This window comes from Camelina sativa, chromosome 6 (genome assembly GCF_030686135.1).
Source record: "Camelina sativa cultivar CO46 ecotype springtype chromosome 6, ASM3068613v1".
Lineage (NCBI taxonomy): Eukaryota > Viridiplantae > Streptophyta > Magnoliopsida > Brassicales > Brassicaceae > Camelina > Camelina sativa.
The window spans coordinates 19287799-19309393 of record NC_141885.1 but is presented as its reverse complement, the minus strand read 5'-3'; the positions used below and the strand labels follow the sequence as shown (position 1 = coordinate 19309393).

General features: G+C 33.8%; 4 protein-coding genes and 1 long non-coding RNA gene across 5 annotated transcripts; 3 read left to right on the top strand and 2 right to left on the bottom strand.

Annotated features, from left to right (window-relative positions):
• Positions 1 to 3122: 3122 nt before the first annotated feature.
• Positions 3123 to 3827, bottom strand: LOC104791611 (uncharacterized). The gene is made up of 2 exons (XM_010517535.3): positions 3577 to 3827; positions 3123 to 3497 (listed from the first exon to the last, which is right to left on the bottom strand). The coding sequence occupies exons 1-2, from the start codon at positions 3704 to 3706 to the stop codon at positions 3226 to 3228; spliced, it is 402 nt and encodes a 133-aa protein (XP_010515837.1). The 5' UTR covers positions 3707 to 3827; the 3' UTR covers positions 3123 to 3225.
• Positions 3828 to 4330: 503 nt separating this feature from the next.
• LOC104791610 (29 kDa ribonucleoprotein, chloroplastic) lies at positions 4331 to 6931 on the top strand. Its single transcript, XM_010517534.3, has 5 exons — positions 4331 to 5260; positions 5444 to 5545; positions 5861 to 6307; positions 6396 to 6506; positions 6601 to 6931. Exons 1-4 carry the CDS (start codon positions 4868 to 4870, stop codon positions 6459 to 6461), a joined length of 1008 nt encoding a protein of 335 aa, XP_010515836.1. The 5' UTR covers positions 4331 to 4867; the 3' UTR covers positions 6462 to 6506; positions 6601 to 6931.
• A 5450-nt stretch (positions 6932 to 12381) lies between these two features.
• Positions 12382 to 14828, top strand: LOC109133445 (uncharacterized). The gene is made up of 5 exons (XR_015559655.1): positions 12382 to 12575; positions 13099 to 13212; positions 13420 to 13532; positions 13703 to 13788; positions 14739 to 14828. It is a non-coding gene; the product is annotated as an uncharacterized LOC109133445 (long non-coding RNA).
• Positions 14829 to 15938: 1110 nt separating this feature from the next.
• On the top strand, positions 15939 to 19171 carry LOC104791609 (cytokinin riboside 5'-monophosphate phosphoribohydrolase LOG4). The gene is made up of 7 exons (XM_010517533.3): positions 15939 to 16469; positions 16914 to 17011; positions 17131 to 17161; positions 17443 to 17542; positions 18403 to 18473; positions 18577 to 18720; positions 18799 to 19171. The coding sequence occupies exons 1-7, from the start codon at positions 16347 to 16349 to the stop codon at positions 18877 to 18879; spliced, it is 648 nt and encodes a 215-aa protein (XP_010515835.1). The 5' UTR covers positions 15939 to 16346; the 3' UTR covers positions 18880 to 19171.
• On the bottom strand, positions 19166 to 21474 carry LOC104791608 (uncharacterized). Its single transcript, XM_010517532.3, has 2 exons — positions 21344 to 21474; positions 19166 to 21241 (listed from the first exon to the last, which is right to left on the bottom strand). Exon 2 carries the CDS (start codon positions 21230 to 21232, stop codon positions 19382 to 19384), a length of 1851 nt encoding a protein of 616 aa, XP_010515834.1. The 5' UTR covers positions 21233 to 21241; positions 21344 to 21474; the 3' UTR covers positions 19166 to 19381.
• Positions 21475 to 21595: the final 121 nt, after the last annotated feature.

Here is a 21595-nt window from a genome sequence, read left to right as displayed (position 1 = left end):
GATTGTGGCTCCGAAATCATGGGCATCGACATGTGTCCTACATGCCTTTTTCGTGCCGAATTATGGAAAACTTCACGCTTCCAAGAGAATAGAGAGTAATAAGAACTTTCAAGTTTTGCAAAAAAATTGGAATTGCTACTTTAAAAAGATAGCTGTTTTGTTTTGTTTTGCTACTAGTTTTCTTTATAATTTATCATGGGCATCAATATGTGTCCTACATGCCTTTTTCGTGCTGGATTATGAAAAATTTCACGCTTTATAAAGAGTAGAGAATAGTAAGAACTTTCAAGTTTTACAGAAAATTTATTTGGAATTGCTATTTTTAAAAGATGGCGACCGTGTTTTAGTTTCGTATATTTATGACCTACTGGTTTTCTCAGTAGAAGTTATTTTCTATCTTTTAGATTGCTAGATTCCCTTATTTTTGGTATTGTTTTAGCCTGCTTTTTTTTGTAATATTTTGGTATGGCTTCTGAAAGTTGTTTAAAAATTGGAATTGCTACTTTAAAAAGACGGCGGCCTTGTTTTGGTTTGTATATTTATGACCGACTAGTTTTCTTTATAGAAATTATTTTCTATTATGGACATCAATATGTGTCCTACATACATTTTTTGCGCCGAATTATGAAAATTCACGCTCCCGAGAGAGTAGAGAGTAGTAAGAACTTTTAAATTTTGCAGAAAAATTGAATTTGCTATTTTAGAAAGATGGCAGCCTTGTTTTGGTATTTATATTTATGACCGACTAGTTTTCTCTATAGAAATTATTTTTTATTTTTTATTATGGGCATCAATATGCGTCCTACATGTTTTTTTTGCGCCGTATGATGAAAAATTTCACGCTTCCGAGAGAGTAGTGAGTAGCAAGAACTTTTAAGTTTTGCAGAAAATTTGAAATTGCTATTTAAAAAAGTTGGCGACTGTGTTTTAGTTTCATATATTTATGACCGACTGGTTTTCTCGGTATAAATTTTTTTCTATCTTTTAGATAATTCTCTTATTTTTTGTATTGATTTAGCCGCTTTATTTGTTATATTTTGGTATGGCTTGTGAAAGTTGTTTTGCCAACATCTTCCCATGATTTTCTACCTCAATTTACTTATGTATAATGTAAGATCCATGTTTCATATTTTGGGTTTTGGTGGGAAAAAATAGAATTTTTTTTTAAATTTTATATATTTATATTATATAACAGATGACAAAAATATTACCTCTATTTGAGGCATTTATCATGTATTTATATATTTTAAAGAACTTAAAATTGCGTTTTCTCTTTTCTCTAAAAATAAAAACATATGTTCCATCTTTTTAGTAATATATATCTGCATATAAAAACAGTAAAAGTAAGAAAGAGGATGAAAGCAATGACATGTTAAGATGTTGAAAGAAAAAGTTGGTTACAATCAAAAATAAACAATACTAATAAACGAATCAGCATGACACAGCCCTCCCTCAGCTAATTAAAACCTCTCCCTTTGCCGTTTGTCTCCTTTTATTTTATTGAAGTTGAATTCATAATAATTAAAAATGTTCTCTTCCTACTCGTAGTTTCGTTCGGCAATTTTTGACGCATTCAATTTATTTCTCTTTACTTTCATATTTTCTCTCGGGAATCAACACGATTGAAGTAAACCGCGAGCATTTTTAAAATCGATTTCAGGTTTGTCTGACGACAAATAATTAAGTTGGTTAACTTCTAAGATAGGCAAATTTGAGTGTTTACAAGGTTTCACGTAGTCGCGGCAGCCAGTAGTGCGAGGCCTGATTGATTTAAATGATGCTGTTTACTGTTTTTGCTAATTATTGAAAGGAATATTAGCAACAACAGTAAAAATATCCATTTATATAATAGACAAAAATACATATTTAATAAAATAAACACGTTCGTTTATTAAAGATAGTAAAAACTGAAATTCTTTAAAAAAAATAAAGACTGTGATTCTGAAATTATGGGTATTAATACGTGTCCTACATGCATTTTTCGTTCCAGATTATGGAAAATTTCATGCTAACGAGAGAGAGTAAAGAGTAGTAAGAATTTTTAAGTTTTGCAAATAATTTGAAATTGCTATTTTAAAAAAATGGCGGCTTTATTTTGGTTTTGTATCTTATGACCGACTGGTTTTCTCTGGAGAAGCTATTTGCTATCTTTTGGAATGGTAGACTCTCTTATCTTCTATATTGTTTTAACCCCCTCTGTATCATGCAGATTGTAACCTTCCTTGATTAACTCGTCTTAGAATGACCTTGAACCTAGAAAAAGTATGTTTTCAAGTCAATTATTTTACTGGTTACAACCCAAAAGAGACTACTCTGTACTAAAATGTCGTTTCCATTTCCAATCAATTTTAACAACTGCTTACTATTTCCAAAAAAATAATATATGTGAATAGAAACTTCATTATCTATATATACATTTTTGGATACATTTAGCAAATAAATCATGAAGTTCATACATTTAGCATGCCAATGATATTAATGATTAATTTGTTTTTCATTTAAGTAATTAATATTAAGTTTTGATTTTGGAAAACAAGATTTTCATTCTAATAAAATTTCCAAAACAATAAGAACCACTTCCTTTAACATTAAGTATTAATTTATAATTAATTTTATTAATATTAAATTAATTGTATGTTATAGTTCCTATAATATAAAACAATAAACCTAAAACAAAATACTTTCTACACTAACTAATATATATATATATATATATATATTTGTAAGGTTGTACATTTAAAAAAATACAAATTAAATATCAGTTGTTAATATAGTTAATCTACAATTTAAATAGCTCCGCCGTATACCGTGTTTTACATATTTAGACTTTAAATTGACATTTTTTTGTTTTTCAGTATTAAATAAATTTGGCAATGATGATAGTAGTTGTTCTGAGTTTATAATTTAGGAGAATGGGTTTAAGCTTATTTTCTCCAAGAACCCCAAAAAGTCTAAGCTCAAACTCGTTTTAAGCATCCACAAAACATTAAAAGGATAGATAGCGTAGCGCTGTCTATGTAGAGAATTAGAATTATGACAATGATCGTCGATCGACCAGAACAAGTTTCACTAATCAACCATTTACCACACTGTGGTCTCTGTTTTGCTTAGACACTAGAAACTGTTGAGACTAGGATCTTATTTATAAAAGTTGTACAGTAAAAAAAAAACACATTCAGAAGCTGATCAACTAAATATGCTTGAGAAAGAAAATTAAATAAATGTTCACTTGACAGGAGCAAGAAGGGTGTAGAGAAGGAGGAATGAGACAATGACGATGGCTCCAATAAGTGTGAACCTCGGACTAGTCCAAAGCATTAGATTAGATCTCTCTGCTTTTTTAATGGGATCGATTTCTTCAGACGCCGGATAATCCGATCTCGGAGGATTCCAGGTCACGTACTTGTCCATGTTGAATTGAGAGAACAATGTCTTCTTGCTCTGTTTCTTGAAACTCTTCCACGCCTTGTCCCAATCCGTCGACGATTTATCACCACCTGACATCAAATCAATTGAACCAAATCAAACCGATCCAATTATATATAATATTCGAGATAATTTACGACAATCTCTCACCGTTGGACTCGTTTGCGTTACGGGGAGGTTCGTTTTTGGAGCAACGGAACCTAGAAGAGGATGTGAATCTTGGGATGATCCGGCAGATGTTGGGAGAATTTAAGCCGGAGATTCGTACTGAAATGTCCATTTTTCCGATTTCGGTTCGGACAAGAAAAGAATCTGAGTGTTGTTGTTGTTGTGTTCTTCTTCGATTCTCCGCCGGACAATGTTCCTTAGCCAGTTTCAATCTCTTGTTGTGTCTTCGTTGGTGACACGTGGCTATCAATGGGACCCCTAATTATTATTATAAATTCTGAACCGGAATGGTTATTTTACGGGTTTAAATCTGGTTAGGGTAATACCCGACCGAGCCGGAAATTGACACTTCTATTTTAAGCGGCAACTAGCAGTGCTACACCTCAGTAATGGAGAGCCTAGGGTTTTCATATGGTTTGAGAAGATGACATCTTTTATATCGAGCCTAATGTTAGGCTAACTCTGTAACTCATGACTACATTCATATGTGTTTATCTTTGATTTCATAATTTTCATTTACAACAAAGGAAAAAAAAGTAAAACTTATGAACAAGTTGAAGATCCATACTTACTGGACCCTCAGTGTAATCAGTCTCTAGTTGCATATATTTCCTTTGGCATTTAGTTATGACCTTATCTTTTCACCAGACCCGCTCTCTTGTTCATCTCCACTGTCCATCCTCATTGGACGGACCAGATCGTATAAACTTCACTCAAAACACTAGGCTACCTCATTGTAACCGAAACAAAATAAAAAAAAATTGACTACTCATTTTTGAAAAATTCCTCAAAAAATTCAACACTTTCAGTGAAAATTTGTATTAAATATTTCTCCTCTAAAACAAAAGTTTGTTTTTTTAGTTTTTTTCTTCTTTCACAATACTAATAAACTAAACAAGAATGTCACTAATATATTCCATTAGATTATAGTATATATCATATTAACAATTTTCTACAATTTTGGCTTGTGTGATTTTTTTTTTTTACCTCAAAAAGTGATTTTTTTTTTTTTAATTTACAGAAATACAAATTTTTAGGGAAAAAATATAAAAATATCCCAAGTGGGAGAGATATTTCAAGAGGATAAAAGATTTTTTGGCGATAAATATCAAAAAGCTCTCACAGTTTCTTATCTGCACTCTCACAAACCCTCTCTCTCTCTCTCTCTCTCTCTCTCTCGCAGCAGAACTCTTTTCTAAAACCTTATCTTCTTCTTCAGAGCTTTTTTTTTAGCTTCGAGAGAGCAAAATTCTCAAAAGCTAAATAGCCAACCATGTCTGCCTCTGCTTCTTCTCTCTCCGCTTTCAAACCTAAATCCCTTCCCCTCTGCGTTTCCAGGCCCGCCGCTTCCGTCTCCGTCTTGCCTCCTTCCCTCTCCTTCAAACTTCACTCCGACCACCTCGTCTCTCTCTTCGCTTCCTCCTCCTTGAAATGCTCTTCCCCCGCTGCTGAGTACCAGTCTCGGTTCGTCAGCAACGTTGCCGTGTCCTCTGATTTCGAAGTGGAGGAAGATGACATGTTCGCCGACGGTGACGATTCGGCACCTGTGGAGCGTAGCTCCTTCTCTCCTGACCTTAAGCTCTTTGTTGGTAACCTTTCTTTTAACGTTGATAGCGCTCAGCTCGCTCAGCTCTTTGAGAGCGCTGGCAATGTTGAGATGGTTGAGGTGAGATTTACCTTTTTAGGGTTCTCCTTTTTTTTCAGATTTGGATTTTCACTTCTTGAATTGTTGTTGATGGATATAATGATTTGCTTATTAACTTTGTGAAATGGGGTTCGAATCTGTTTGTGTAAGCGTTATAGTGAATCTTGTTGTGTCCTCTGTTTATAATGGATTGATATTTTATAGGTAATCTATGATAAAATGACTGGACGGAGCAGAGGTTTCGGATTTGTGACAATGTCCACTGCAGCTGAAGTTGAGGCAGCTGCTCAGCAATTCAATGGCTATGTAAGAGCATATGTACTTTGGTTCTTTGCTATAGTTTTGCTTGTGTGGATTGTTATGTTTTAGAGATAGTTAAATTGTGCTGTTTAGACGTCATGGTTGAAATCATAAAATTCGGAATTTTTTTTTGTAGTATGTTTTTCTGTATTCCGTCTATAAGATGCATCTTTGATGAAATCTGTCTCAACTATAAGGTGGTTGTTGTTTAGAGATAAATTTGCCGAGATAATTGTTGAACCTTTTGTTTTAGTTGTACCGTCTTGTGCATTGTGGTTGTGGCTGTTTTTTTATCAATTACTTTGAAATGAACATTTTCAGGAATTTGAAGGCAGACCCTTGAGAGTTAACGCTGGCCCTCCTCCACCTAAGAGGGAGGAATCCTTCTCCAGAGCACCAAGGAGTGGCGGTTATGGTTCTGAGCGTGGTGGGGGTTACGGTTCTGAACGTGGTGGTGGTTACGGGTCTCAACGAGGTGGTGGTTACGGTTCTGAACGAGGTGGGGGTTACGGAGGGTCTCAACGTTCCAGTTATGGTTCTGGATCAGGCTCAGGTTCAGGCTCAGGTTCGGGAAACCGTCTTTATGTAGGAAACCTCTCTTGGGGTGTGGATGACATGGCTCTTGAGAACATGTTTAATGAGCAAGGAAAGGTTGTTGAAGCCAGAGTCATTTACGATAGGGACAGTGGTAGATCTAAGGGTTTTGGGTTTGTGACACTCAGCTCTTCACAGGAGGTTCAAAAGGCCATCAATTCTTTGAATGGTGCAGTAAGTATCATCTCCTTTCTCTTTTTGCATAATACTCGATCAGTACTTCTTACAGTAAGATAAAACATCTGTTACTACTTCTCTGTAGGATTTGGATGGAAGACAAATAAGAGTCTCAGAGGCTGAGGCTAGGCCACCAAGAGGCCAGTTTTGAGCGGCCACCCCACTTCACCTTCTCAAAAAATGCAGATTCTGGAGGGTAAGACTCTCAAATTCTCAGCCATGTTCGAGCATTTTCTTTCTGATTGTCTGGCTACAAACGACTAAATTAGTTGAATCTTGAATTGTAACAGGTTCTTTGAAGCATATGGGGTTAAGAGTGAGAAGATGGCGGTTTCAGACAGTAACTAAAACTCACTGCTGCTGCACGCTAGGCTTTATTCCGCCTTAGATGTATGAAGATCATAAAAGGAATGGTCTTTTTTTGAGAAAGATAACGATTAGGTTAAAGCAGAGACCCCTGTTTTCTTGTCTGTCTGAATTCTGCGGATGATTTTAGTTGGATTTGCATTTTTCTTCTTCCCTTTTTTTGTTGGTATTTTGACACCTTTGGCTTTTTTTGGAATATGAGAGTGTGACTGTAGCAGTCTATTTTGTTTAATGTTTTTGATCTTCTGTTCTAAATACTAGTTCATCTAAATTCTTAAAAATTTCAAAATGAAAATTTTTGTGGAATGCTTTTGACTTTTGAGGTTGTATATATAATGAATTCTCATATACCACCAATAGGAAGAAGAAGAAGAAGAAGAATTACTTGAATTGTGTACTCTGGTTTGAAACCAATGGTTTGATCCGTGCATATTCGTTCCTTTTTTTATGAAATCAGGTGTTAGTGGGCCTAAACGCTAGTACATACAGATAGGCGGCTATACTATATATTGTTAAAGGGCTTCAGAGGCAGAGTTCTTGAGTGCTCCACACATACACTTGTATAACTACCTAGTCTGACTCAATCCCGGCCCATTGGCAGCCTTACAAGTAATCTAATACTAATTTCCCTTACACGTAATATACCAAAATTAATAATGTCTATGAATATAGTGTGCGGTGCCGATGTCATCGTGAGGAAGGTATCTTCGACGTCATGAACTTGGAACAAAAAAATAATACCAAGGAAAAAGAAAAAAAGAATTGGTTGAACTTGAACACGGAAAAGTTGAGAAACAAATGGGGCATAGCAAAATGACCGAAAGCAGAGGAAGGAACATTGAAGTGAATTAATGGGGAAGATTATGTCTCAAAAATAAAGAACACAACGAATACATTTATGTCACTTTGCTCTTTCTACATCATACTTCCACCACTCTTCCTGCCTACAAGTTAGGCCTTTCTCTTCCTTCTTTTTCGTTTTGTCTTTCGTATATCAACTTCAACCTTATATTAATGCTTATGTCTAACATACACGTACGTACGTATGTTATAGGGACGACGTGTTTTATTAAAGATGAGTAATGTTATAGGTGTAAGTCCAACACTAGTTCAGATCTCTATAACACAAATTATCTTTACGTAAGAAAGAAGACAAAAAAAAACATAATTTAAAAACTATGTTTCCCTTAATCAAACTCGTATTTTGGTCGAATTCTTTTATGTGTTGTGATCCTTTAATCATCGAATATCTCCTATGAAAATCACACACAATGTAATTAGGGGGATATGTGAATCCTTTAGACCGACTTTTAAGCCGTAGTAGTAACTAAGAAGAAACATGTAGTTAGAAACGAATATTCTTTAGCCTTTAATTTAGAATTCTTTTTAAAATTTTATTTAATATTGTACACAATGGTTTACAAATCGGCCTATATATGAAATAAGTGAATATCTATTCTTGTGGCCGGTCTGTTAATTGGATTTAACAACAATTTGTCAATTTGTAACTTCTCTTTCTTTTTTTTTCTTTTTTTTTTTTGTGTGTGGAGTATATTTAATAAACATATAATATATGCATGTCAAGAGTGTAGCAATTTCTGTGATACCAACTTTCTATATATTCAAGATTAGCGATATGATTTATGAATTATGAAAGAGTTTAAACTGAAAACTGTGAATTGATGATACCAAATGTATGAGAGGTTTATACTTCATTTTCAAAATTCACAAAGAACTTTATTGCATGCCTCCTAGTCTACCTTTTATTTATTTTGTTGGGTACTTGCACTCCACGTACAACCATCTCTTAAATAATATATCGAAGTATCATTCAAGAATATTCTGTTTTTCATTAATTTTTGTGGTTTAAAAGTGCTATCAGTGGTGTAATTTAGGTTTTTTTTGTGTGTGTGTGTGTGTTTAACACTAGTTTAAGTTATTTACTCCCATGACATCCATCATTAAGTATAATTTCATCATGAGGTAAAAGTGGTAGTCTCATCTATGTCAGTTTCGGTTTCAAAAGAAACAGAGTTTTTCAACGTGGAATGATAGGTAAGTAGTACACTGTTCAACTATTTGGGAGATCAGTCAGGTTAGGTAACTAATTATGTCTGGAAACTTAATCATATTTATCTAAATTAACACACATATATATATATATATATATATATGCACCATAATGACTGGTGTACTCTCATGGCAGATTTCGGGCGGTCGTAATTGCAAATGGGGGCCCTTTGTTTGTACAGCTGCAGTGCATATGGTCGTCATTAGGCTCTTTCATTAACATCAAATTTAATACAATTTTGTTGGAAATCAAAGAAAAAAGTAAATTGTCTGATAGAAACTAGAAAGCGAGGAGCCTTTTCACTGCTCTTCCTGCTTCTTGTGTATTCGGCGCCAGCACACACTTTTTCTACAAACATCCATTATATGTATGCATCCATCAAATGGACCATATTTATTATGCTTTTTTATTATTTTCGATTTTTAATACATTTTTATGCTGTTAAGATAACTTAACCATGTTATACTTCGAGTTTTTTGTTTTGTTTTTTGATGAAAAAATAGTTCGAGTTTAAAACATTATACCATCATAGTCGATAACTTATGGTGAATCAAATTAACCGAGTAGTACAATTCTCTTGATATCTAAAGAGAAACTTTTGTTACGAAATCAAAACCAAAAGCAAATGAATGTTGAATATATCGAGAATTAACTAATTATGTCGTTTTACACTATACTACCAGTCTACCATCATATAGTATATTCGATTATAGTAGTATAATAGAATTACAAAATTAGGTTTGACAATGATAAACCCAAGAGGAATGTAGAGTGCAGTAAGAAAACAAAACAAAAGAGTTAAATCTGCATGCAAGCATGCAGATACAAATACACATTGGTTTCAAGAAGTAATTATTTGTTTATAATCTCTAAACCGCGCGCACAATATATAAATCTGATAGGGCAGCTTAGCTTGCACTGAGTTCTTGGGATTGCATTTTAAAAAAAAAAGTTTTGTTCTTGCACATTAATTATATTCTCTGTAGTCCAATTAAGTATGAGAGAGTATGGGGTTAGTACTGTCCATTAATGTCCGTGGAAGAAAACAAGTTAATAGCCCGTGGTTTATAACAATGAGCTGTGGTTCCATACTACTATGCCTTGTAGTACTAATTCATTGAGATCAATCATTTAATAACCTAAGAACAGAGTTCCATACTACTATGCCTTTTAGTACAACTTCATCATCAACTCTTCGAAAATAACAGTTCAAATATATTCACTAAATCCATATTTTTTGGGAGAAAAAAACATGAAAAACCCTAATATTAATTTGCTTCTTTTTCGTTTTTGTTTTCACGTGACGCGTGGAAAACGATGTCAAGAAGGTTTCATGTTTTCTATATACCTCATCATTTGAACAAACTTGCATATTATACTCTATATTATCTTACACTGTGTCTTGCTACTTTGATATATAAGTCATTGCTTCGAAGCCAAGCACAATCAATTTTTTACATACATTGACTACATTGAACCAAGCTCCACGATCATAACCTCTACCCAGCATGGCAACATTATATTTATAGTATTTTTGTAAACCTATATATTTTCTTTCGAATTTATTTCCAATAACGTCATCCTCTCTATTAGGGATTTCTAAATTAAATAAAATCGTTTGTTAGCACATTAGATCCTTGTAATAATATATCATTGTGGTGAATAACGAATAATTTATACATAAAGCCATATTCTAACATATGCGGGTATAATTTAAATAAATTAATAGAAATGGCCATGGATTAGAGAGATATCCATTATCCAAATGTACAGGGGATATGGGTAAAGCCAAGAGAGCTTTTGATATCTACGAAACCATTATCATTAGAACAAAAAAAAAAGCAAGAAAAGTGGAATATAATTAAATGTATTCAAAAAGAAATGTTTGATATGCATAGAACAAGATGGAAGGAGGAGATTGTCTACATAGGGGAGGGTAAACGAGACTACATTGATAATTAAAAAAAGGCCATATATAAAACTCGTTTTGTATTTCTTATTTCAATCATCAATGGCACATTCCTCCATAACCCAGACATCATCATCTCCTCTAGTTATACATATTATGATGTTATGGAGTATATATGCTACATGTTTGTGTATCACTTCCTTTACTCATCACTAGTTTTGATCACACCTTTATTTTAAATATTAGAGAGTTGAAAGTAAATTATATTTGGACCCATCTTACATGTTCAGATATATGTTGACAATGAAATTTCTATTTTCATTTTTTCATTGTGTCGAAAAAATGAAAATTTTGTTTTGTTCTAGAAAAAGGGAATCAAAAAGTGAGGTAGCTTTATATCTAAATCAGTTTCTTTAATCTAAAGATGTTTTCTTTGTCACTTCCCATTATCTTCGGCACGACAAGTTTTAAATCGTTTTAAAACAAACATAGAAAAACATGTAAGGAATATTTCATTTTCAAGTATCCATGCAATTTTCTTATAATTTTGAAATTTTGATGTATATATTTGAATTATGATTTGTCATATAAATTTGATTTCAAAAATGAGCTTAATTCAATATGAATCTCTCTAAAAGATCGAATGCTTTTTCTTCTATACAAAAGTAAAAAAAGCTTTGACAACTTTGGTAAATTCATATGGTTGCATAAATATCTCTCATATGTAATCTTACACTGCACATAGTAGTATAAATTTGGCTAATTCCCAATAAACTGTCAATAAAACATCGATCCATCCCATTTTAATTCTTCTTCTTTCTTCGGTTCCAAAGTCTTTGGAGTGAATAAGTAGATGATGTACATTTTTTTATACCCTATACTATATCCAAAGAAAATGGGGGGGGGGGGGGGGTGAGCCTACTTACTAATAACTAGGGATTGGACTCGCACATACGTACACGTACGGAATTAAGTTTTTAAAAAAACTAAGTTTGCAATTAGGTTTAGACTATTTTAGGCACATGCAGATTTATATTATTTGGTGTTAATTTTTGTAAACTAAACCTATAGAGGTTTTTTTTATATATACTTGTTTGTATTTTATTAAAAATAGTGAGAGACCTATAATATTAAATTCGGAAAAAATATAAAATTGTCTAATTTAATTCAACCCAAAGTCTTTAGGGACCATAATTATAGAAATCCATTATATTTTTAGATGGATCTTGTGTTGAAAATTATATAAGCCTCATCTTTGTATTGGTTGAAGTTCTCATTAAAAGAAAAAAAAAAACAAAAGAAAGAAAGAAATGAAACAGCAAAAAACAATTGGTATGTTCACTGGAGGAAATCGGCACCACCAAAGTCAATGATTAACTCGATAATAGTTCCATCAAATTAGATGTGTTTGTTAAAATAAAATAAACAAATTCAATTACTACAATTATAATTGACCAAAAAAATATAAGGTTAAGTAAAAAAATATAACAAAAAGGGCAAAACATATTTGATCTCACATATTCCTAATTGAAAAATACCAGTGGAAAAAAATATAATATAATAAGAGTGGGAAAATAATGAAATATGTAAAAGGTAAAAGTAAAATTTAGGGATATAATATTTACAACTAACAACGTATTTTGGGCCCGTATTTTGCTTAATCACATTTTGATGGGCCTCCTATTATATTTCGGACCTCTTTAAGTTTTTTTTTTTTTTTTTGTTTCGACCATGTGAAAAAGAGGGAGGAAAACAATAACACCGATACTTTTCCAGAAGATGAAAAACTTTACTTTTACAGAGACGATTGATCAAAAGTGACGATTTGTAGCAAAAATCTTCCAATCAAATGTGATCATCATCGAATCCATCTACGATTTTAAGCTAAGACCGGATCAAATAACGTATAGTTTGAAGAGGTGAGTAAGAATTTGTATGTGTCTTATACTTTTTTATTCCCAGTTGTATGATTTGATTATTATTCTTATTAAACTTTCATGGATCAATAGATATTGGGTAAGATTCTTCAAGTTATCTCTGTTAACATGTGTTACTTTTTCATGTTTGGATCAAGTTTTAGAATAGATTTTTAGTTTCGTTTTCAGATTTTATTTCGATGCTTCAAATTCTAGTTAATTGATCTGAGACGATTTTAATATTATAGATTTCGATTTCTGTTTATTGATTTATTAGATTCCATCTAGTATATGAATGTTGAAGTATATTGACCGAAATATAATATTTGGGCCGATGGCTGAATTTTTTGAAATGTATACTGGATGAGGCTATTCAGAAAAAGAAACTTGAAGAAGAGGTCACATTTTTACAACCACCTAATAACCTGCTTTTTGCACATGATAACAAATGTATCTTCGTAGTGATTTTGGTCCGACCTTGAGTTTCATAAATTTGGTAGCTCACAGTTGAGTCTTCTTCTTCTAGATGAGACAATGCTCGTACAAAGGGACCAAACGTTTGCTACCCTCACGGCATTTCCAAGCAAAAGATAATCTGTGAACGGACAGAAGGCACTGTTTGCTACACTATGTGAGCAAGGTAATAGCAATTTCTTCTAAAATGTTTAAGTCAGTGTGTGTAAAACTGCTTTTGTGGTTCTTAAAACTTTCTATCCTGAATGTTTGGCGAATCTTGCGGCCAAAGGTAACTTTTTCTCACTCACATACATATATGATCATCTCTTGAGATGTTTTGTTGCTATAAGTTCTCATTGTTCCCCTATTTTTCTTTTGATTCGATAAGCAGAGGCAAATAAAGTTAAGGTGGGCTTACAACGTTGTTAATGATTCTCAGAAGCTACGAAGATGAAACTGTCTGAAGAGGCGCCGCTGGTGCAATCGCCAATCTCGCAATGAATGGTAAACACTTATGGATACTGATTAATAACAATTGGAGGTTAAACAGATGGTGAAAGCTGACACAAACTAATCAAATGGCTATTATTTTCTCTTTCTATCCTATAATATCTTTAAAGCTATTAAAATTAAGAAATTTATATTTTGTGTGTTGATTAACTTGCATTTTGCAGATTCAAGAAGTAAACACTTGGCTATAAATACATCCAAGGGATTGAAGGAGAAAATGACTTTCTCGAAAATTTGAGAAATAATATAGGTAAGTAGTAAATTATTTAAATGCCTAAATAGTAATAGATTATATGAAATATATAAGGTATATAACCATAAACCATCTCCAAGAATTCTTCATTATGCCGAGAACCATAACTTAGCTTTGTTCCTTTAGAACCATAATCATAGCTTAGCTTTGTTCCTTTAGTTGAACTGGAAAAGAAAACAGTTTTATTAAACATAAGAGTTGCTTATTTTCTGTTAATGAAAATGATAATATAAAAACAGGAAGATAAACCAATAAAGATATCATATTTGATTGTGTTAGAATATAAAATACACACGTAAGAGAGTTTTTAAAATGGTATGGTCTCCACTCGTTAGTCTTTTCATATTTAGTCTTCTCATGAGAGATTTATTGAGTGCATTCTTTTTTCAATATAGATCAATAGATGCACATCGGGTTATAGAAGTCATGTTCAGAAAGCTCATCTTGTAGGCTTGTGGTGTTGCCTTCATCTATTCACTTGCATGAATTTCTCGAGAACTTTCCAATCTCCATGAGATCTCTCAAAACTGTGCATGTTATTTTCACTGAATCATAGTTTTTCAGCCTACAAACCAATCACACAAATTAGAATAAGAATTTTGCTACGTATAAACTAAGATCTGAGTATTAGTTTAAAAGTTTGATACTTACAATTATGTTTTCAAATCGTTTATGCTCTCTCCAAATTTTGCAATATATGGCTTCTCGAAATGGAGAAGCTTGGTTTGGATGTATCAGCCGGTTATGAAAATCTTCACGTTTAAGATAAGTGAATCAAAGTTTTCAATAATTTCAATGAGATCTACTGTTCTAAAATTAAAAAAGAGATTTATTATAAACATATAAACATGATTTAAAATGTCTTACATAAAGAGTAAAAAAAGATCCTTACCACTTTACCCCACCGGGGAAGCGTTGAATGAATGTGTCGATTGTTGGTTTTGCAGTTTCCTCACTTTTGGAGATCTTCCCTGATATGCTTGTAAAATTCTTGTAAACTCAGGTATATCTTACAAACTTACCTTAAGAATGGAGCTGATATCTATAGGCATGAATGAGAGAACCCTAGCAGGAAAAAGTTTCACTATTAATGTCAGAGTCAAAACCGATAAGAGGAAGATAGTTAAACTTACCGCAGTAATATCATCTCAATTGTCTCTATAGTGTAAGTTGTATATTGCTTCGACGTGTGGACGATTTTAACCTAATAATAGCTTTGAAAGTTTACCTTGATAGTATAGATGGCCGCCAATGATGGAATCACTCTTCTGTCCGATATTAAGCCCTTCAAAACAGCATGGAAGATGTGTTTGGTCGTGTATGACGTTTTGGATGGTTTTTATAGTAGTAATGGAGGTGATTCGTTGCGATGATAGAAACAACACAATCTTCTTAGTTGTTAATTGAAACATCCTAGAATATTCTATGTAATCTGTTTCGATTTTCAGTTGATGTTTTCTCGTTTTGGTAAGATTTTCTTTGCTTTGAAAAGAAAATGATTTTATTTCGGTTTGATATGTTATTATAGAGGATGTTTAGGGATATCATTGCAATCTTTTTAAAACGTTTTAAATGGTGAATAAGAAATTATGGAGATGATAGAGAATAATTTTGTTAGTTTTGGAATGGAGTAAGTTTCACGTTATTTATATTCTTGATTTGGGATTTTATTGTAATCATTATTAGATTGATTAGTTCATCATGTAAACAGTATTTTCCAAATTTCTGTTTATCTTGGGGTTTAAATGTCGAAGAGAGTTGATATGGTAGGTAGTATGAATTAGGTAGATAGTTAATGTCTGTAACATATGATCTCTTATTTTTCATTGTACTTTTACTCACATTGATGTAGAAGCTGTTTGGATACACTTACAATATGTACATGATCTGACTAGAGTAGTAGATAAACAGTTGGGATCCGGGTCCTTTTATACTTCACATTACCTATTTGTTCTTAATTTTTTTTTTCTTTCTTCTTTCTTGCTTTTGTCCTTAGGGGCATGATATGGAATTTGTTTTTTTTTTCCAGAAAATCCCTCCTTTGTACTTTATAGATAATAAGTGAACTTTGGCCAAAACAAAAAGAAAACACAAAGAAGTGGTCCACGCGTGCCAACATGAACGGGTGGCTGCGACGCGCGTGCTTCAATCTCTCATGTGTGAAAATAATCCCAAATATAAAAGAACAAAAAACTCTTTCACACCCCCATAAAAATAATGAAGAGCGTGACGAGAAAACGCAATCTGTTCTAATAACTCGTAGTAGTTGTAGTATAATAACAATCCCACAACTTGAAAACTTGAAAGCTTTAGTAGGCACAAAAATAATAACACCACAACTCTCTAAAGTTTCGAGTTGTTTCCCTTCTTCTTCATCTTCTTTGACACTTGTACGATTTGTACCTGTCGTCGCTTATGTTCTGTAAGGAAGCAAAACCCAAGCGAGAGATTTCATTAACAAACCCCAAAACTGTTTTATTTTTTCTTTCATTAGAGCAGAAAAAGTTTCGATTTTTTTTGTTTTTTAATAAGTTTGAGCTTAATTATCGTAACCAATGGAGGTCAACACTGAAACCATACAAAAGTCAAAGTTTGGAAGAATCTGTGTGTTCTGTGGAAGCAGCCAAGGCAAGAAGAGTAGTTACCAAGATGCTGCTGTTGATCTCGGCAACGAACTGGTTGATTACATACATCTTGTTGTTATTTCTCTCTGTGTGCTTCTCTACTCTGTTCTTTGAGTTTTTACTGTTTATTATGTTCACCAGATGTTTGTGAATATGTTTGTGTGTGTGTGTGTGTGTGTTTTTTTTTTATGAAAAAATGCAGAGTGTTTCCTCTGTTTTCTCTACTTTGAAAACGTTCTTAAATATGTGATAAACCTTCAAAGGTATATTGGTGATGAATTTGTGCTTCTTTGATAACTCAAAAAAGGATTCTTTTTTAACGTATCTCATCTTTTATGATTTTGGAGCCCACATTTATATATATCGCATGAGAATGTTTTGTCTCCAAGTTTGATAATACGAATAGAGAGTATCTTTTGATTTTACTTCCTTATGTCTCAAATGATCTGTAATGAGAAAAATGGTTTTAAGTTTCTCTGTTTTTTTTTGCTTTTACAGGTTCTAAGGAACATTGATCTAGTCTATGGAGGTGGAAGCATAGGTCTGATGGGTTTGGTTTCACAAGCTGTTCATGATGGTGGTCGTCATGTTATTGGGTAAATTCTTCTTCTAATCACTTAAACAGATACTTTTTTCAGGATAATATACAATTAAGATCGATCAAAACATCCTAATAAGACTCTTTTTGCTCATCTTTCTTGTCATTTCACCACAGAGTTATCCCAAAGACACTGATGCCTAAAGAGGTACGCTTGCTATAACCCCTGAGGAAGAAAGTTTGAACTTTTTAAGTTTGCTTTGAATCAAAAAAAAAAAAAAAACAGTTTCAGTTAAGAAAAAAATAAGATGAAGTGCTTCTTAACTAAAGTGAGTTTTAAAATAAGCCAATTTGCTTACAATGCCGTCATTGCTTCTGGTCATAGAACAGTCTAAAGCTGCTTTTTTTTGTGTTCCTTTTAATTTAGTTTAAAGTTTAAAGTTTCAAGATTATTAGTTTAATTTTGGATGCTCTTTTTTATTTTGGCAGTTGACCGGTGAAACAGTAGGAGAAGTAAGAGCAGTTGCAGATATGCATCAAAGAAAAGCAGAGATGGCTAGACACTCTGATGCTTTTATTGCTTTACCAGGTTAGTAGTATTGATTTCTCAAAATCTTTTTTGTTAGTCTTGAAATTGTGTTCAAAGTCCCATCTGTTTTATTGCTACTTTTGTTTTCTCTCTATGTACGTTTCTCTTACAACAAGTTCAGTTCTCTAAACAAGTAATGATTATGTAAGATAAAAAAAACTGGTCAAGTCTAGTGACAGCATTGTTTAAGAATCTAATTAGCATCATATTTAGGCTTTTTAAATCCTAAAACTGTGGAAAATCTAAGCAAAAGTGATTAAAAAATAGCACCGAAAAGGGTTTAACTCTTTTGACTGATTTTGCTAAAGAAGATGGAAGAAGAAAATACTGGTAAAAACATGTTTTGTTTCTTGGTCAAACTCAAGCTGTAGTGTGAAAGCAACTGTTTCAAGTTTAAAATTTTAAAAGTATATTCGTTTGCTTTCTAATTAATGATTTTTGGGTTTTAATAAGGACAGAATATTGAATACAATAACCACAGATGCCTTGACCCATCCACATCTCGCACTGAAAATTAGACCAATCTCTGTTTCCTTTTTACTCTTTGCCTTTTACTTGGGAGCTACTTCTCTATTTAGCTTGTGTATAGTGTAACTGTGACCAAAGTTTTATTTTTTCTTACCTGTTTCATGTTAAAAGACAAAAGCCTGAAACAGTTTCAGAAAAAAGCATGTTTTGCCCATCTAAGGAAGTCTTGTTCTTCAATCGACCCTGCTTTTTTTTTTTGTAATCATGTCCATATGTAAATACTAAATAGAGTCAGAGGACAATTTCTGCAGATGAAGCATATTTTGGTGAATTGACCGTTGAATAATAATAATGTTTACGGATTAGAATGTCTTCTGCTTAAAAAATTGCAGGTGGATATGGAACACTTGAAGAGCTTTTGGAGGTCATAACATGGGCTCAGCTTGGTATACATAACAAACCGGTAAAGACCCATCACTACGATCATTCTAAAGATTCAGACTTTAGTGAACAATTTTAAACCCAAAAAAGTCATTAAAAGCTAATTATCATTGTCTTTCCTGCAGGTGGGTTTGCTCAATGTTGATGGATACTACAACTCTTTGCTCTCTTTCATTGATAAAGCCGTTGAAGAAGGGTTCATCAGTCCAACTGCACGCCAGATTATAATTTCTGCACCTACCGCTAAGGATCTTGTTAAGAAGCTAGAGGTAAGTGACAATTGGCACTTTAATTGATCCAAAAGATTATCAAATTGAAAGCATATAAGACCGTGTTGTTGTTTGCAGGAATATTCGCCTTGCCATGAAATTGTTGCAACTAAGCTTTGTTGGGAGATCGAGCGGATCGGCTACTCTTCTGAAGACTGATATTAATCAGGATTTATCTAAACATATAACTATCAATACTTGATGTCAGGATGATTTTAAGATGTATCTTACTTAAGAAGGAAACAGATTTTGAAGATCTTTGACTAGGAGGATAAACTAAAAATTTCCACTGGGGGATGAAATTCTTTTGTGTAAATTACTACTTGGCTTTTAACTCTCAAGTGTTCTTGTGTCTTAAGAATCACTTTTTTTTCTTTCTGTAATTCAACCTGAGGAAGTTTAACACCTTTTGGCTTTAGTTATAATATACATGCAAAACTTTTCATGCCAAGGAACCAAAATTTGATCGTCATATAGAAAAGAGAATCGACTTTATTGTTTATACAACATCTGACTAAACTAAACTCACACAAAACAAGTAATTTCACTCTCATGGTTACAAAACAAAGATTCACAGTAATACGTTACTCTAATTAATCTCTACGCTCTGTGCCCTAGTACAATCAAACATATCTGGTTAGAAACTTAGAAACTAGACTGATTAATCTTCTTCGTCAGTTTCACCATGGTCATAGCAAAACTCTGAAGAACTAGATGAGTTCTCAGCTTCCAGACCCTTGAGCTTCTGGATTGCCTCTTGAACATCAAACAAAAGGGCATCTTTAGCTGCTCTAACCGAATCCTTCTTCTGAATTTCAACAGGTCTTATGTTCTCTTTCCCGGCAAATCGAGTAGACTCTGCTTTTCTTTTAGCTTCCCTGGTATGCAGATGATCAATGTACCTCTCATGCAATGCCTTGTTTTTAACCTGTTTCAGTACTGGAGGGCTGACGAGAGCTGTTTGGTCTTTACTTGAACAAAGCACTGGACTTTCACGGATTTTCGAAAGACTTTGCCTTTTCTCTATTGGAGTTGAGAGAAAGTTCCCTGAGATGCTAGGCTCAAGAACTGAGAAGAGATCAAATCCAAGACCTTGATCCATATGATTTTGCTTCTCCAATAGATGCCTGACCGTCTTCTTTGAGAGATTGTTTCTGCGCTGTCGTACCTTAGTCTTTGGTGAATTGGGTTTCAGTAGTTTGCTTGCAGAGAGTGAAAACTGCGGAATCGTGGATAAGTTTGCTTTCCTGGATCTTCGAGGCTGATGTTGACGAGGAGTGATCAAAGCTGAGTTCACTCTATCAAAACATTCCTGAGCAGATTTTCCAGGTACCATCTTAGCAACTTTTTTCCAGAAATGTGGACTCGGCTTCACTGTCAAATAAGCTCCCTGTAAAGCTAACTCCAGCTCCTCTGTCCATCCACCTGTCTCATGCTTCTTCTTTGTCTTCGATCCTTCTTCTTCCTGCTTACCCATCCTATTCACTTCATCAGCTTTTGGCACAGCATTTTCGTCCTCATTCGGCTTTGCAATTCTCTTCCTTTTCCTCTGACTAAGACAGACACTAACTTCTTCTTCTTCTTCACTATCATCACAACCTTTAAACAACTGCTTAGTCTGAGAACGAAGACGAGTTCTCCTTCTAGCCTTAGATTTGACACCATCTCCACCTTTCCCTTTCTCAGATGAAACAGATTTCGTACTACATCTACTCAAAACACCTTTCCCTGTCTCATGCTTTTTCTTTGTCGTCAATCCTTTTTCTTTCTGCGTAGCCGTTCTCTTCACTTCATCAGCTTTTGGCACAGCATTTTCGTTCTCATTTGGCTTTTTAATTCTCATCCTTTTCCTCTGACTAAGAAGACAGACACTAACTTCTTCTTCTTCTTCTTCTTCTTCTTCATTATCATCACAACCTTTAAACAACTGCTTAGTCTGAGGACGAAGACGGCTTCTACTTCTATCCTTAGATTTGACACCATCTCCACCTTTACCTTTCTCAGACGAAACAGATTTCGTACTACATCTACTCAAAACACTATTACTTGATTTCCTCCGAGTGGAAGAAGAAGAAGATTGATTCACAGATCCTCCTCCTCCTCCACTTAAAAACCTAGGAGACCGTCTCAGACCACAAGAAGACGAAACAGTAGTGGTCGACGATTTCGTGCGAGAAGAAGATGAGGTCAATGCAGACTTCTCTTTTTGGTCACCGGAACATTCCTTACTTGAAAGCCTAAGAGACCGTGTCAGAGAAGGAAGCCCATCAGTCGAAATCTTCAACCCCGGATATTTTTTCGAACTCGAATTTCCAATTGGACTATCCAGTGAGTACACTAATCTCTTGGATAGTTCTCGAAGAACTTCCCGGCGAGTTTTCTTCGGCGGCTCAGAGAAAAAGCCCAGATCTTTATTGGGTTTCACTTGACTACCTCGATTCTGCATAGAGATTAGCCTCGCTGAACGACGAATCGGTTGCGGCAAGACGACGGTGGCTTTTTTTCTCGTCATTTCAACTATCTGAAAGTAAAAAAACAAACTTGTTAATAAATCTCTCAAACAACATATGAAATTAGTGAAAATGGCAAATCTCAGAGACGAATTAGACAAAGAAAGAAGTACCCGGAGCAGTGATAATCGCAGATCCGTCAAACCCTAAAAAAGCTTGGATTTTGATTTTGCCTCTCGATAGATTCAACTTCTTCGTCGTCACTCCTAACAGTAACCTCTATAACTCTATTGCTGGGTTAGTTGGGAAGCTGATACGGTTCAACTAAACCGACTAAATAGAACCGAGATTTTGATTGTACCGAAAGATTATTAAAGTATAAACGGGCTCAGTCGAAAAGATTAAAGACAAAGCCCAATATAATA

Bases quoted from the DNA above. Each gene is read 5' to 3' on its own strand.
- LOC104791611 (XM_010517535.3), bottom strand. From the start codon at position 3,706: ATGGACATTTCAGTACGAATCTCCGGCTTAAATTCTCCCAACATCTGC. The intron at 3,498-3,576 runs GTGAGAGATTGT...ATTTGATGTCAG, and splicing joins TAACGCAAACGAGTCCAACG to GTGGTGATAAATCGTCGACG.
- LOC104791610 (XM_010517534.3), top strand. From the start codon at position 4,868: ATGTCTGCCTCTGCTTCTTCTCTCTCCGCTTTCAAACCTAAATCCCTT. The intron at 5,261-5,443 runs GTGAGATTTACC...GATATTTTATAG, and splicing joins GCAATGTTGAGATGGTTGAG to GTAATCTATGATAAAATGAC. The intron at 6,308-6,395 runs GTAAGTATCATC...ACTTCTCTGTAG, and splicing joins TCAATTCTTTGAATGGTGCA to GATTTGGATGGAAGACAAAT.
- LOC104791609 (XM_010517533.3), top strand. From the start codon at position 16,347: ATGGAGGTCAACACTGAAACCATACAAAAGTCAAAGTTTGGAAGAATC. The intron at 17,162-17,442 runs GTACGCTTGCTA...TTATTTTGGCAG, and splicing joins AGACACTGATGCCTAAAGAG to TTGACCGGTGAAACAGTAGG. The intron at 18,474-18,576 runs GTAAAGACCCAT...TCTTTCCTGCAG, and splicing joins TTGGTATACATAACAAACCG to GTGGGTTTGCTCAATGTTGA.
- LOC104791608 (XM_010517532.3), bottom strand. From the start codon at position 21,232: ATGACGAGAAAAAAAGCCACCGTCGTCTTGCCGCAACCGATTCGTCGT.